The sequence below is a fragment of the Hemicordylus capensis genome, chromosome 12 (genome assembly GCF_027244095.1).
Source record: "Hemicordylus capensis ecotype Gifberg chromosome 12, rHemCap1.1.pri, whole genome shotgun sequence".
Classification (NCBI taxonomy): Eukaryota; Metazoa; Chordata; class Lepidosauria; order Squamata; family Cordylidae; genus Hemicordylus; species Hemicordylus capensis.
In genome coordinates, this window is record NC_069668.1 from 22,025,414 (window position 1) to 22,041,588 (window position 16,175).

The 16,175-nt window shown below is 48.4% G+C and overlaps 2 protein-coding genes across 14 annotated transcripts in view; both read right to left on the reverse strand.

Moving 5' to 3' along the window:
* Positions 1 to 5,051, reverse strand: part of LOC128336014 (rap1 GTPase-activating protein 2) — a 196,884-nt gene extending 191,833 nt beyond the window's left edge. For all 4 annotated transcript variants that reach the window (XM_053275077.1, XM_053275072.1, XM_053275079.1 and 1 more), the window contains exons 1-2: positions 4,743 to 5,051; positions 690 to 796 (exon numbers count right to left, since the gene is read on the reverse strand). The gene's annotated coding sequence lies outside the window, so the exon portion shown is untranslated. The remainder of the gene's footprint in view (positions 1 to 689; positions 797 to 4,742) is intronic.
* Positions 5,052 to 11,264: 6,213 nt separating this feature from the next.
* LOC128336082 (autism susceptibility gene 2 protein-like) overlaps positions 11,265 to 16,175 on the reverse strand; it is a 534,832-nt gene continuing 529,921 nt past the window's right edge. For all 10 annotated transcript variants that reach the window (XM_053275240.1, XM_053275238.1, XM_053275241.1 and 7 more), the window contains one exon: positions 11,265 to 15,647. In XM_053275240.1, coding sequence (XP_053131215.1) covers positions 14,417 to 15,647 — 1,231 coding nt within the window. In that variant the 3' untranslated portion in view covers positions 11,265 to 14,416. The remainder of the gene's footprint in view (positions 15,648 to 16,175) is intronic.

Consider the following 16,175-nt stretch of genomic DNA (forward strand, 5'->3'; position numbering starts at 1 on the left):
CCTGAGCTTAAAAATCTCTTCCAGGAAAGCCAGGACGACCAGGAGCTTCTTCAACTTTACTTTGAGAGGGTGTGTGTGTGTGTGTACATATCAGCCAGATTTACCCCCAAGTCCATGTGATATTTCAGAGAGCACTTCACACACAAATCCGCGTGTCCCCTCTGTACTGCAACCTAGCCCGATTTATGTCCGGGGTTAAAAGTGGGGGGGAATCCTCTTTTGGGGTCAGAGAGCTGGTCTTGTGGTAGCCACCATGAATGGCCCCCTTTGGTTTGCCCTGGTTTGCATCTGAATGGGATTAAGATAAGAGCTTCCCCTTAGGGGATGGGGGTGCTCTGGGGGCAGCATCTGCTGCTTGCATGCCGGGAGGTCCCAACTTAGGGAGGTCCCAACTTAGTTCCCTCGCTGGCAGCATCTCCAAGACGGGGCTGAGAGAGAGATTCCTGCCTGCAACCTTGGAGAAGCCGCTGCCAGTCTGGGAAGACAATGCTGAGCTAGATGGACCAAGGGTCTGACTCCGCAGAAGGCAGCAGCAGAGCTTCCAATATCCTGGCCTGATTTCTCCTCCTCCTCTTCAATGCAGCAGCTTGGATACCCCCCCCTTCCGAGCAGACTCTGCCAGGATCTCTCCCCACCCCACCACTCCACCCCCGCCCCCAGCCCCACACACTGCCTCTGTTCTCACTCACCATCGCACCAGCTCCCATCTCTTCTCGCCCGGTGCTTTCTTCGAAGCCATCCTGCCTTCTGGTCCTCCTCCTGGGAAAGGGCCGGTTCGAAGCGGTCCAAGGATGCTCTGAGACAAAGAGAGGGTGTCCTTCAGCCGCTGCGGCTCCCGGGCACCGAGCTATCCAGCTGGTGCACTGGACAGGAGCACAACTGCTGAGAGCGCCTAAAGCACAAAGCAAGAGGGCGAAACGCCACCCTTGAATCTCAGGCCTGATCTTCCCTGCACATTTCTGGCTCCTGGCGACACACGGGAACAGAGGAAGCTGCCATTTACTGAGTCAGACCCTTGGTCCATCTAGCTCACTATTGTCTTCACAGACTGGCAGCAGCTTCTCCAAGGTTGTAGGCAGGAATCTCTCTCAGGCCTATCTTGGAGATGCTGCCGGGGAGGGAACTTGGAACCTTCTGCTCTTCCCAGAGCGGCTCCGTCCCCTGAGCGGAATATCTTACAGTGCTCATACATCAAGTTATAGGAACATAGGAAGCTGCCATATACGGAGTCAGACCATTGGTCTATCTAGCTCACTATTGTCTACTAGGGTTGTGCGCCCCCCCCCTGTTTTTTTTGCCTGAATCCGAAACACCCCCATTTTGTTCTTTTTTTGAAATCAGTCATCCTGAAACACCCCCATTTTGTTCTCTGTTCGAAATGGCAAAATCCAAAATGTTTTGGATTTTTTTAAAAAAAGGTCCCCAGGCAAAACTAGTGGGTGGAGGTGGTAGTGCCCAATGGGTGGAAGCTACCACCCAAATTTCAGAGGAACTGGGCAAAGCGCTGATTTTTGGTGAATTTTTGAAGTTTAAGATTTTTCCCGTAGGGAAGAATGGAGGTCTCAGAAAAAGTATAGCTTCACATTGGGGGGAAAGAGGGTGGCCCAAAGCAGAGTAGGGTGGGTGGTAGTGCCCAGTGGGGGCAAGGAAGCTGCCAGAATTATTTCAAAGGAATTGGGCAGAGGACTGATTTTTAAAGATTTAATGGAGTTTACGTGTCTAAGGTTCCTCCCAGTAGCAGCCCCATAACTGCACTTGGGGGGCACTGGGGTGGCCCAGAGCAAGTGGTGGTGTAGCGCACATAGGGTGCCAACCACCCCCATGGGTTGCTAACCCATAGGGTACTGGGTTCTGTTGTTTCTGAGGTGTTTTGAGTGTAGATTATCTGGTAGCCTATGAGAGTGGATTCATGGTTTGTTGTTGAAAATCTCATAGGCTACCAGAGAATCTACACGCCGGGCTCAGGCTGTCAACAAGGCAGGCATAGACAATGGCATCATCATGGCAACTTGAAGCATGCCAGGCAATGCAAACTAGTTCTCTTTCTCTCTCTCTCTCTCTCCAATGAGGCAGAATGGTGAATGAGTAAGTAACTTGTTGAATGAATTGAAAACCCCTCCTTGAACTCCCCCCGCCGACCCCTTCTTCGGCCCTTCCCCTGGCCAATGTGGGGTCAGTAAAGAGTGGCCAAAGAGCCAACGAGGAACAAGGAGGGGATTGTCAGCCGGTCAGCCCATGCTTTAGGTCACCAATCAGAAGGCTGGACGGGCGGGAAATTCAAAGAGATGTCAAACTCAAAATGGAGACTGACTCAGAGATCGCCACAAAATGGAGGCCCAAAACAACAAAACGTTTTGTAGCCGAAATAGGGACGTTTTGTGTACAAAACTTTCAGATTTGGGAAATGGGTGTTTGGTTTTGTCTACAAAACACCTGAAATAGCCTGTTTCGAGTACAAAATGTTTTGTACCCAAAACGTTTCGCACATCCCTACTGTCTACCTAGACTGGCAGGGGCTTCTCCCAGGTTGCAGGCATGAATCTCTCTCAGCCCTGTCTGGAGATGCTGCCAGGGAGAGAACTTGGACCCTAGATGCTCTTCCCAGAGCGGCTCCATCCCCTGAGGGGAAGATCTCACAGTGCTCACACATGTAGTAGCCCATTCACATGCAAACCAGGCAGACCCTGCTTAGCTAAGGGGACAAGTCAAGTGCCACAAAACAAGCTTTCCTCTCAGGCAGAGACCCATTTTGACAGACAGAGGGGCAATGGCTCAGCTCCTCTAGGAGCCTTGTTCCTCCAAGCAGAGAGCACTTTCTGTATGCTCAGGGACACTTTCTGACTTAAATGCCCCAAAACATCCTGCGTTGCTGAAGGGGCATGGGCCCTAGTTCAGTAGCTCCAGGTAGTGCTGGGAAAGACTCCTGTCTGAAACCTTGGAGAGCTGCTGCCGGCCAGTGTATACACTGAGCTGCAGAGACCAATGGTCTGACTCAGTTTGGCAGCATCATATGTTCAATAACAGCATCCATAGCTCAGCGATCAAGCATCTACTTTGCATGCAGAAGACCCCAGGTTGAGATGCTGGGCAGCATCTCCGGCGGCATTTATGCACAGTAGGTTTAACCGTGAGTTTACAGGGAGGCTTTACTGCGAACCTGAAGTTGCCCCCACAAAACCCAGCACAAATAGTGGATTTTTTTTCACACCCAGGATATAAATCAGGTTATACTCTAAAGCACAGTGAAAAATCCACATTGTGTGTGAACTGCTCCCTGATAACCCGCAGAGAATTTGGGGTAAATCTAGCTGATATGTGAACACACCCCCTCCATTCCAGAGGAGATGCGAGTTAAAGGACTTCCAAAGCCCTGTGTGAAAAAGTTCACGGTAGCACTGGGAAAGACTCCTGTCTGAAACTTTGGAGAGCTGCTGCCGGGCACTGTATACAATCCTGAGCTACAGAGACCAATGGTCTGACTCAGTTTGGCATCATCATATGTTCATTAGTAGCATCCATAGCTCAGTGGCCAAGCATCTACTTTTGCACTCAGAAGTCCCCAGGTTCAAATCTCCAGCAGCATCTCCAGGAGCTTCCCTAGACAGCTTACAGTGAGGCTTTACTGTGAGTTCGAAGTTGCCCAAAAAACCGACTCAAAAAGTGGGTGTTTTTTTTTACCCTGGATATAAATCAGGCTACAAATGTGCTGGCTGCTATCTGAATGCACACACCTCCATTCCGGAGGAGATGTTAACTAAAAGCCAGGTGTGAAAAACCTCCAGGTAGGGCTGGGAAAGACTCCTATCTGAAACCTTGGAGAGATGCTGCAGGTCAGAGTAGATGGACCAATAGTCCGATGCAGTGGAAGGCAGTTTCTTGTATTTGGGGATGGGGCTGTAACCATGGGTGGAATCAGAACTAGGCAAGGGGAGACAGTTGTCTGGGGGCCCCACTGCATGGAGGGCCCCCCTAGAGAACCCTCACATGACTCCTCATTGCCTCATTCTGTTTTCTCAGAATTCTGAACAAATCCAGTCAAGTTTGATTCCAGGAGGTTTTTCACAGGAGGCTTTTAAAGCCTTTTAACACACCTCTCCTCGGGAATGGAGGTGCTGCATTCACATGTTGGCCCGATTGACCCTGAAGTTGTCCCTGCAAGTTATTGGGGAGCAGTTCACACGCAAGTGAGCCAGCATGGTGTAGTGGTTAGAGTGCTGGACTAGGACCGGGGAGACCCGAGTTCAAATCCCCATGCAGCCACGATACTTGCTGGGTGACTCTGGGCCAGTCACTTCTCTCTCAGCCTGACCTACTTCACAGGGTTGTTGTGAGGAGGAACTTATGTATGTAGTACACCGCTCTGTCTGGGCTCCTTGGAGGAAGAGCGGGAAAGTAAATTAATTAAAATAAAACGCACAACACACAGGCTTCACAGTTCTCACTCAGACCTTCTGGGTTGCAAAACAACTTGAACACAAGTGCATTTATGAATGAATAAATATTATTATTTGTTCCTGAAGTTTTTGTAGTTTTCTGCCATGAAACAAGCCACTGATAGGACCTTTTTAGATAGTGGTTTGTCTTTTTTTAAGCCAGCAAATTTTCCAAGCTGTTTTAAACTAAATATTCAGAGACTTCTCAATCTCCCCCGCCCCCCAATATCACCACCCACCCCTATGGCAAGCAGGTCCCTATATATTGGGGCAGGGGGAGGTAACCACAAAAAGGAATTCATATCCTACCTGGGAAAGGCTGGGCTGGCCTGGGCAGGGGGTCTGCTGCAGAGAACTGGGGTGGCCCCTCGGCCTGCCTCCTTCCAGGTCTGCTGGTCTACTCAAGCTCAGGCTTCAGCGAGGCCTACACGACGGAGGCCTCTCCTCCTGCTTGGATGGCCGGCCAGGAGGACAAGCAGGAGAGAGGGCCATGGGTGGAATTACGACTAGGCAAGGGGGGACAGTGGTCTGGGGGCCCCACTGCCTGGAGGAAGCCCCCCAGAGACCCCTCACATGACTCCCCCCCATTGCCTCCCTCCTGCCCAGCCCCAAGTCCCCTCAGCCAGCCACTTCTCTTGTGGAATGAGAAAGAATTTTTATTATTGTTGAAAATAGACACTGCACACAGTATGATCTAGGATGGTGGCTCACTGCATGAACACATATGTAACAATGTAACTTTGAAACTCGCATGTCAAGATTTGATTGGTTTCTGACTCTGAAACTTGTGTGTTAAAATTTGATTGGTTCTTAGAGCTGAATGTTGACGCCCAATAACTTGTTTACTCGTGTGTATAAAAGCTTATGAGAAATGTGAGGGGGGTGGTATTCTCTGGCAACACCATGAGGCACTGAGAGTCCACCACCAGCTGGTTGAATAAAAAGGTGTTTATGCTTCCTTCAGCCATCTTTGTCTTCTGGTTTATGGGTCTGGGGTCCTCCTCAGGTAACACTCTCCTGGCCTGCCTCTCAGCTGATCAGCGGGTGGGCAGGGCTTCCAGAGAGGCCTCCGTGTAGGCCTGGCTGAAGCCTCAACTCGAGTAGGCCGGCAGGCCCCACAGCAAGCCAGCCATTTTTGTTGCAGACTCTCCCTCTCCCAGGTTTTTTCTCTCTCAGTGTCAGCAATAAACAGGCACTGCTGTGAGTCATCCACCTCCTCCATGCTTTTGTTATGTGTTAACCAGGTGCTTAATTAGTTTGGGGAAAGTCATGGATGCTGACATATATACACATCGAAACGTGTGTTGTTTGTGGCCATCCCTTTATGTTTTATCTTATGCAAACTAAGTACTTAGTACTTACTGAGTAGCCAATGTTGGACCAGTTCTCCCTGAATTGATCTAAACTCTTCTGAAAGCCATCCACGCTGTTGGCTGCCACATCTTGTGGCAGAGAATTCCACAAGCTGATGATGCGTTGGGTGAAAAGGTACTTCTTGTTGTTGGTCCTCAGTTTCTTGGCAATCCATTTCCCTATAATATTTTTCAATGTATATTTTCACTGTATATTTTCTTGGCAATCCGTTTCTCTATAATATTTTTCACTGTATATTTTCACTGTAATATTTTTCACTAGAGCAATCTGTAGGATTGCTAGGAAGAGGATTAGTAGACTTACACCCCCTGCCCCCCACCAAAATAATCCCAGTAGTAACTGGCGCCCTAGTGCAATTCCAAAACACCATCGGGGCCACAGAAATCACCACCAGCCAATTACAAAAAGCAACTTTACTGGAAACAGCCTATATTCTGCGACGATACCTACAATAATAATAGCAACAACATTGATAATAAAATTCAGCCATCCCAGGTCCTTGGGAAGAACTCGATGTCTGGATAAAATAAACCAGTCAATATCACCCGTCTGCGTAAACAATAATCATAATACGTATGCTTTCCTCTTGAAAACTAAAAAAAGCTCCTCTGAGGTCAGAGAAGAGGGATTTTCCCAAGGGCCCCAAATGAGTACGTGGCAGAGAGAGATTTTTGACAAAAGCAGGCAAAAAAATAGTACTTCCAATAGCTTTTTCAGACGGCAACTTTATGCTTTGGGAGGGTATATGTGTATCAGTCAGATTTACCCTGAATCTGTATCACGAGTAGGTCAGATTTACCCTGAAGTCCGTGTAATATTTCACGGAGCACTTCAAACACGATTCGAGGTTTCCTCTTTGTATTGGAACCTAGCCCAATTTATGTCCGTAGTGTAAAGAATAAATAAAAATAAATCCTTTTTTTGTGTTAGAGTATCTGTTATGCAACTTGCAGTAAAGGCTCACAGTAAAGCTTGCTGTCTGAAAAACATCCAGGGCATTTTTCATACAGCAGGCTTTACTGTGAGTTCAAAACTACCCAAAAAACCCAGCACAAAAAGTGGACCTTTTTACCCTGGATAGAAATTGGACTATGCAATGAAAAACCTGAATCGTGTGTGAAGTGCTCCCCCATAGCTTGCAGGGACTTTGGGGCCAATCTGGCCTAACTTACCTCACAGGGTTGTTGTGAAGATAAAGATAAGCATGTACCCTGCTCTGAGCTCCTCGGAGGAAGAGTGGGATATAAGTGTAAACATAAATAAATAAATAAATAATGTGAACGCACCCCCTCCATTCCGGAGGAGATATGAGCTAAAAGCCAGCTGTGAAAAAGCTCCTGGTTGAGTTTCCCGAGCTTGCAGAAAGCAAAGCTCTTCTCAACACTTGCAGCAACAGTTGTAGCTTTGGTGAAGGAAGTTAGCAAGAGGACAGTGACTTCCCAGATTTGGGGGAAATCTGGGTTGCCAGCTGTAGCTGTGCCTTTAACAGTGGCTTTTTCTACACTTAAAACAACAGCAATAGCACACAACACAGCATTTGCTTGATGCTGGCATGGGAAATTAAGTCCAGGATTTAGTTTTATTCTTAAATGTAAATGTATCTTGCCACTCCTTTCCAGTTGTCCCCCCCACCCCACCCCGGAACGGAGATGATTAGTTAACCAGGAATCTTGTGCCCGTTGATTTCTGCCTCTTATGAAGCTGCAAAACTATAACGGTGGTGCCATGAGGTCTGATCCTATTCCTGGTGAAGCTTTCTATGCAAAAAACAAGCAAACAGTATTTTTTAATACCTTTCAACAGTAAATGCACAAAGAAGTTTACATGGCAGAATGAATGACAAAAAGAATGGAGAGGGGGGTAAATGCAAGACTTAAGTGGGCATAATTTTTAAACCCGTTGGAAATAACACCAGCTCTTTCTAAAGGTTCAGGGCCCTCCCTGTCTAACCAGATTTAGAATTCCTTTGACTCTGCTGCCATCCAGTGGCCACGCAGGGCAGCTTGTTTCAGAAAGGAGAAATAAATCTACACCATGAATATGTACTACTGGCTCCAGCTTGTCCTTTTGACAGGGGAATGAGCAAGATTCATTTCTTTGAATCTTGCACACAAGAGCCAGTGTGGTGTAGTGGTTAGAGCGTGGCAGGGCCAGAGTGACCCAATGAGTTTGAACTGGAGAGGAGAACTGGTCTAGGAGAAGAGAACTGGTCTTTTGGTAGCAAGCATGACTTGACCCCTTAGCTAAGCAAAGTCCACCCTGGTTGCATTTGAATGGGAGACTAGACGTGTGAGCACTGGAAGAGATTCCCCTTAGGGGATAATGGGGCCTCTCTGGGAAGAGCATCTGAGGCTCCAAGTTCCCTCCCTGGCAGCATCTCCAAGATAGAGATGGGAGAGACTCCTGCCTGCAACCTGGGAGAAGCCGCTGCCAGTCTGTGAAGACAATACTGAGCTAGATAGACCAATGGTCTGACTCGGTGTATGGCAGTGCTCTATGCCCTATGTTCCCATGGCTGAATGAGAACATAAGAGCAGCCCTGCGAGATCAGGCCCAAGGAGGCCCATCTAGTCCAGCGTCTTGTTTTGCACAGTGGCCCACCAGATGCCGCTGGAAGCCACAGACAGGAGCAGGGGCGTAACTAAGGAGGTGCAGGTAGGGCACGTGCCCTGGGCGCCACCTGCTGGAGGGCGCCAAAAAGTGCTATGACCCAAATCTTTTTTTTTTTTTTACTTTTATCAATAGCAACAATAGGCAGCACTAGAAGCAGCTGCCGCGACCGCATGGCGCCAGCGCGGCGCCTCTCTCCCCCAGCAAGTGCTAGCCTGGACGCCGCCGCCTGCCTAGAGACCCGCGGCACTGACCACCAAATTTAATTATCTTCTGAGCGGCTGCGGGGGTGCGGCGCCCTCCCAGCGAGGGCTCTGGCTGCCCGGCAGCGCCCTCACTACCTGCCACGGACCTCCTTGTGCACTCCTCCCCAGAGAGCAAGAGCGTGCTGCTTGGCTGCTGGGGCTCCCACAACAGGACTTCAGGGCCCAAGAAGAAACCAGCAGCAACACAAAAATATCAACAAACAGTGTGCAACGGAAGGTCAAGGTGTGTGTGTGTGTGTGTGTGTGTTTTAAAAAATTTATTGTTTTATTTTCATAAATTAAAATATCCGGGCTGAGCGGCGGCATGGTGGGCTAGGCTTGCAATGCTTATTGAACTGGCTGTGGGTGGTGGCGCGCGCCCGGGGAGTGGGGGGCGGGTGGCAGCGGTTGGCGTGGCCTCTGACTCACTGCCCAGTTGGAAGAGGCGGCGCTGCGGCATGGGTGGTCCACGCCGGGCAGGTTGTCGTCAGGCCGGGCCGGCCGGCCGCGGTGGCTCAATCCGCGCTGTTGTGCTGCGTGCAGGAGGACTGAGGCAGAGAGAGTGGCCGGATTCCCTCCCCCTGACCCCCTCCTCCCTCCGGTTGCCCTTTCCCTGGGCCGTGTGGCGGTGCCGCACGCCCAAGCTTGCCGCCGCTACCTGGCCAGTTAATAGATTGAACTGCGCAGGCGCGCCTCGCAGTCTGGAAGCGATGCCAGGCCGGACGACAGGCCTCGGCATCGCTCTGTACTCCTCGGCCAGCCGCCGCCGCAGTCCAGGATAGGGGGGCTAGTTTGCTCACTCCCACCAGCCACACAGAGACGGCTGCAGCAGCAACATCCTCCCAACCAGTGATGGGAGCCCAGTTGGAGTCCAGCCGCAGCCGCGGTCCAGTCCAGTGGCTAAACTAGGGGGGCTAATGATTGATGACTTGGTGATCACTTCCCCACCAGCCATCCCAGGACACAGTATGCATTGCAATTTGCTGCTTGTAAATTTAAGAGACATCTGTGATTTGATTTCTTTGCATTTTACTGTATACTTGTGTACTGAAAATGTGACCAGATAACACGGGGGGGGGGGCCGCACAATTTCAGTGCTTGCCCTAGGCGCCGTTTTACCTAGCTACGTCTCTGGACAGGAGTGGAGGGCATGCCCTCCCTCCGGCTGTTACTCCCCTTGAGGATTTGAACTCGTGTCTAAATGCTCTAACCACTACACCACACTGGCTCTTGTGGGCATTTGCAGAGGAAATAAATATGTGATAAAGAAATGAATCTTGCTCATTCGCCTGTCAAAAGGACAAGCTGGAGCCAGTAGTACATATTCATGGTGTAGGCACAGTGTCCCATGCTAAGTACCATTGCTATGATCTCTTAAAATATAACAAATTAAAATTAAAGGGTATATATCTCCTGGATTCAAGCAATAACCAAGATACAATGAGAATCACAAAGACATTTCCTGAGCTTGCAGAACGGTCTAGCAAATAATAAATCAACCTTCTAAACATTTGTTTTTAGAGGATTGATCTTTGGGTTCTCTTAAAATATCATCCACACCATTATTTTAAAAAGCAACACAACAGGTTTTTCGAATACAGCTCATTCCCATCGAGGTGGTGAATTCTAAGCTGATGCACTACATAGGAGGTGCAAATGTCGCCTATCAGCTAATGAATTCTTTCTGGCCCACTGCTGTGGAGATGCACACTGCAAATGCACTCAATCAGCCCATGCACATATTGCTCTATTGTGATTTTATGAAAACTCGAGAATAAAATTATTATATTTATCCGAATCAAAGATGACTCTGAATGTAAGTTCACCCTCTTATAAAGTGGAAGTTAAATAGGGGTTATACCTGCATTTACTCAAAAAGAAAAGGAACCTGAATTTAAGACAGCCTCCTGATTTCTAATATCAAAAGAACTTGGAAAAAAGATTGCCAATTGGATTTAGATATATACAATCCATATCCTTTTGGACTGTAGGAGATGATTGCTTTCAATTGGGTAAGGAGAAAGTTTGAGAACTGCTCTTTAGAGGACCTCTAGATTGGGTCTCCTCCACAAACGGCTGTGCTGAAAGAACCACCTGAGTGCTCCCCAAGTGGTACCCCTCCTCATTTGCTCACGTTGCAAATTTTTCCCCACTCTTACGAAGAGAATCATTCATAGTTGCTGGAAACGTGCCAGACGTTACTTGCGAGGATGTGCACAAATCGAATTTTGCGATCCAGCCCGATTCAATATGAGCTTGAATCTGGTCAATGCCGGCAAGGGTGATTCGGTTCGAGGTTGAATCACTCGAATCAACTAGATCTGAGTCACATCAATTCGGCTACGAATCGATTCGCACACCCTGAGTACTTGCATCGAATCACTGAAGGCAATCATGCATGAGAAGACAAACACATTACAATCTGAAGGCATATATGGAAAGAAGAAAGCCTTAATGGTGGGAGCTGTAATCCCAAACCAGCAAATTACCTAAGGGGCAGCTCTCCAACTGGCAAGAAGACCCACATCAATCTACTAGCTCTTACCAAGCACAATTGAGTCCTGTTGACAAGGGTCACTGCAAACAAAGAAGCACTTACTAATTCAGTTCACATTTTTTAATAACATGGCACAGATTTACATTACACAAAGCTGTCGCTCATGAGGAAACATGCTGTGGATTGAATGTCGCGTCAGGTTTCTCTCTCTCTCTCCCTTTTCACAGAGGATCTAGAAAGGACTTCATTACATACAGGATAAACAGCAAAAAGGTTTTGTATAGAACAATTTCTTTACAATACTGAAAACTACCACCTACGGTGCCAGTGTACAATATTTTTTATTTACGTCATCAGGGTCAGTTTTCTTTCCTTTTTCTGTCTGTTTTTCATCTTATTCTTTAAAAAAAAATCACTGCACAACATCTGGAGTTCACAAAATCAGAAGTTCACAACTAAAACTTTCAGGTGACTACTAAAATAGATTTCTGGCCATTAGAAAGAGTGGTCTGTAATTAGACTTTTTCTTCTTTTTTTGTCAAAACAGGAAAAACAACTCGAGATCTCACTTTAATACACTAGAAGACCAATGGAACTAGTTTTTATTCCGTACATACATTTTACAATCCAGGAGTAGACAAGGTATCGCGGAGTTGTTGGTCAAGTCATATTCTCTCCAAATGGGTTCAAACAGAATGCAACCATGGGGGAAAAAAAGCGAAGTGTGTTGGAAAGATGGCGGTTTTTACAAGGTAAGACAAGGCCTTCATCTTTAATACGATGCTTGCTATTCGATTTCCCCTGCAGTGGCCCAATCACAGAAATTATAATCCTAAACTGAAAAATCAGTAAGTTAGCAGATGAATTCACTTGCAAGAAAAGTGTCAACATACAGTGCAAACATGCCCATTGGATTTTGGAAGGCTCAATCTCCTGTTCCATGAAGCCAGCTTCCTTTCACCAGTGGAAGTAAAAAGAGAGAGGAGGTTGGCACGTTACCCGAAAAAAAGAGCCAGGAATAGCATTCCTTCCTGTACACTAAGAATAACCAGGAGGATCAGGGAAAAGCTGGTTCGGAAAACAAGGAATTTAGAAGTGACATTAACGTTAAAATGAAGCCTTTGTGGGACCAGTTCTGGACACAGCTAGCCCCAAAACGTCCAGAGGTTGTCTGAACCTCTACAAGAGTGAGCAAATCACAATGTGTCTGTTCCATCTTTGTGTACCTTTTGGAAAGAAATCCAGTCCTCATTGCTGTGGTCACTGTGTTATTTGGTGAAAGTAGGTGTGGCTAAGAGCTGTGAGTGGGTGGAGCCATCAGGGCAAGGCCTTTGATCTTGGGATACCTCCTTGCCTCTCTTCAGAACTTATTCCTTCCATAACATGGCTTATTCATCTCAGGGGGTTTCAGAAACACAGCTTGCTGGGGCCCTTCGGATTGCCTTCAGCAAAATCAAAATGGCCCCATGCAACAGGAAGTGGAGGCAATCGGAAGGGAGAGGAAGGCTATGATAAAGAACTGAGTGTGGCTTAGCCAACACCCCCTTTAAGGCCTGTCTTGATAGCTGAGTGGCTAAGCTGGTCCTGGGGAACTTCTATGGCAACTCTGCAGCTGGACACTGGTGATGCAATTCAGAAGAGATGGAGAAGATTGCCCCCAGCTTAGGGGCACAGCCAAATCAAGCTATACCCCCTGCGGGGAATGGCGGTTGCAGGGCAGGAGAAAACAGGGAAACCTACCCCAGTACTGGGAGAGTTCAGCCTGTGTGTTATATGCCACGCCCGCAGGCCCATGATGGGCTTAACAGGAATGATTGTCAGCTAAAATGGCCCTAATAGGGAAGAATAGTCTTCTGGAACTCTCGTGAGATCTCGGAATGAGATCTCGCTTTGGGCCAAGTCAGATCTCACAAGATTTGCCAGGATTGTTGGGGATTATTTAAACCTGGACTGCCAGATGATGAGGAGCCAGTTACTACGGAGAGCCTATGCTGGTGAGTGCGCTATGTCACCACCAGGAGGGCTGTTTGGAGTAATAATCAGCTGTGCCATAGGTGGTGTTTTCAACTTCTGAGGCTTGTCTTGACAACTTTTGGGATTTGTTCCTGGATTGCTTGCTTGGACATAGATGAATGTGACACCGTCTTCTGTAGCACAGAGCTACTCTGTTTCTAGGCAGAATATCGGTCACTTCGAAAGCCCCACTGTACTTGGTAGGACTTACTTTTGAGCAAACATGCATAGGATGGGACTGTAAGGAGGGGAGAGACGTGAGATCAAGTTTTGCATGGTTATGGAGTCATTAAGTAGCTTTGGGCATCTCCTTGGCCTCATTTCCCAATGGACATCCCCTCGGGTGGCTTCATCACCCAATGGGCTTTGGGCATCTCTCTCAACAGGCTTTGGGCATGGCCTCGGCCTCATCTCCCAATACCCAACTGGGCTGTTAAGAGGAAGGACACAGTTTGCTTCTGCACAAGACGTTGCAACTGAAGAGTGGGAGAGAAAAATGACAAGAAGCCACCTGCCGAAAGTGAAGGCCTATCTCAGGCGCGTTGCTTCTGCATCGGAACGACGGTGGCGGGCAGAGCGAGCTCGCTCAGGGAAAACATGACTTGGAGAAGGGTGTGGTGGGGTGTTTTGACAAGGCTCCTTTGGCTTCTGTAAAAAGCCTTTAAAATTCATTGCATAGTTGAAGCGGTTTCCCGGTCTGATTCGGGGCGGCATTCTGCATGGTTAATGTTTGCAAAGAGCACAGTTTCTGAAGTGTTAATGTATCATGTTACTTAGCTTCCCCCCCCACTATTTACATATTTACAAAGTAAAGCTTTCGTCTTACCCATTTTGCATATATGACCCATTAACCAATGAGATAACTTTAAAGAGGAAAAAAAGAGGGGGATGGGGGAAGGATACCTATAAGTGTCTTCATTTCTGGCTGAAGAGAGAGAATTTGCTTACTTGCATCCAAAATACTGATTTACACCTTCCTGCTCCTGCTAGGGAAAGACTAGGGAAAGAACCGCATAAGTTAAGAAAAATGCATTCTTCTCTAAACATTTTGAAAAATGGTTTCCATCACAGAATATACAAACCAACAAAACTTTAAAAAAACAAAACCAACTTCGCACACTTGGGTCTATACATTTTTTTGTACAGCCGGGTCACACCCAGAGTCTACACTTATCGAGTAAGAAGATCAGATATAGTCAAGCTCAACCAATCATGGTCCTCCTCTCCGCTTCTTGCTGCCGGAGTTATCGCGCTTCTATGTCCTTGAGGGCATGTGAAGGCGGTCTGTCCCTCATTTCTGATGACAAGGGGGTAGTCCTTCGAGGGGAGCCAGGCCGAGGTCCCAGGGTGGAAATTAGAGGGGGAGGGGCGCTCAGCGCCGCTGTGGGAGGGGTTTTATTGAGAATCCCATTTTGAAGTCCTGACGGAGGGCTGACTCTGGGATAGTGCATGCTTGGAAGTCCTGGGGTGATTAAACTCGGGTGGGGCAAGTGGCCATCCAGGGCCGCTGCGTGGACGGAGTGCAGCCGTACGTGTTCGTAGTCCTCTCGGAGGATGTGCAGCTGCTCCCGCTCATCCAGGTGGGTCCCCCTCTCGTGCTCACGGCGAGGGTCGACCGAAAGCGTGTGGTGATGGTGGTTGTAGTCGTGCGGCTCCCTGTCCCTGAAAGACCTCTCCGCTTCATACAACCGCGGTGCAGAGAGACGGTGGAGCGAGTCGTTCCTCAGGAGGAACTCTCTGCCAAGAGGGTCTCTCCGATGGATGTCCAAGTCTCTGTACGGGTCCCTCAAAGGGTCCCTCATTGGATCCCAATGGAAAGAAGGATAAGGGAAACGTTCGCCACCTGGAATGGGGCTGATCCCCATAAAAGGGGTCATCATACGAGTCCTGTCGAGGCCGCTGATGCTGTTCATGGGATGGATGCCAGCAACCCCTACGGTCATGGGCATGGACACCAAAGGGCCTGGGTGGAGACTGGATGGGGGCATGGACGGCGGGGGCTCAGATGGCCGATGGGTCTGTGGTGCTTCTGGTGGAATGTCGTGGTCCTCCTTCCTTTCCTCCTTCACTTTGACTTCGCTGGCTTTCTTCAAGTTCTCGTAGGCAGACTCACTCTTCTTCTCAGCCTCTCGGCTAGAAGTGCTGTTGGGCCGGGTGCTATCCCCAACTGGAGGCCGGGTGTAAGGCGAAGGGACCCGAGACGCTTGCTTAGACTCTTCCAGTGCTCTGTTCTCATGGGTCAGGCCTTCTTTGTCTGAAATATAGTTCTCCTTCCCTTTGTGTTCATCGACGCTCACCTCCTTCCGGGATTCAGAATGATCCCTCTCTTGCTCTTTGGGTTTCTCTTTTTCCCGGATCTCAGAGTTCAGATGGCTCCTGATCTGCTCGCCTGAGGTACGGCTGTGCCCGAGGGAGTTTGCAGGATGGACAGGCGCGGGCGAAGGATGGCTGGCATGTCTCTTCTCAATACTCTCCCTAGAAGCAGCAGAGCACAAACGTTACGGGCACCATAACAAGACTTGCAACTCCATAAGTTTAAGCCTAGTTGAACTTCAGTGGAGCAGAGAACTGGGGAGTTATGCCAGTTAGTTAGGATATTCCCTGCCTGACAGGATTCCTCTCCCCAGCCTGCCCCACCAACTTACTGCTCCAGTGAGGACTAAATCCTGACAAATTGACACCTTCCCTTTCCCTCACAGGTACAGGACTACAAACAGTAAGCTTTGATCCTGGAGCTCATGGAATGTTGGTGAACATTCCATGCCACCTCAGCCACTAAGTGCCTGAGGCTTCGCTGCCACAAGCGCAATGCAACATAAATTACGGTTAATGACTACCATGATCGTTAGACTTGGGAGAAGCAGGGCTTCATTTGAGTCCAGTCAAAGCCCCAGAATTTATTTTTAATGCCAGGATAGGCTGTTAAATAAGAAACATGTCCTTCCCTCTCATCACTAGAAAATCAAGGCTCATCTACATGTGTCTGGGGTTAAAGGGTAAGAA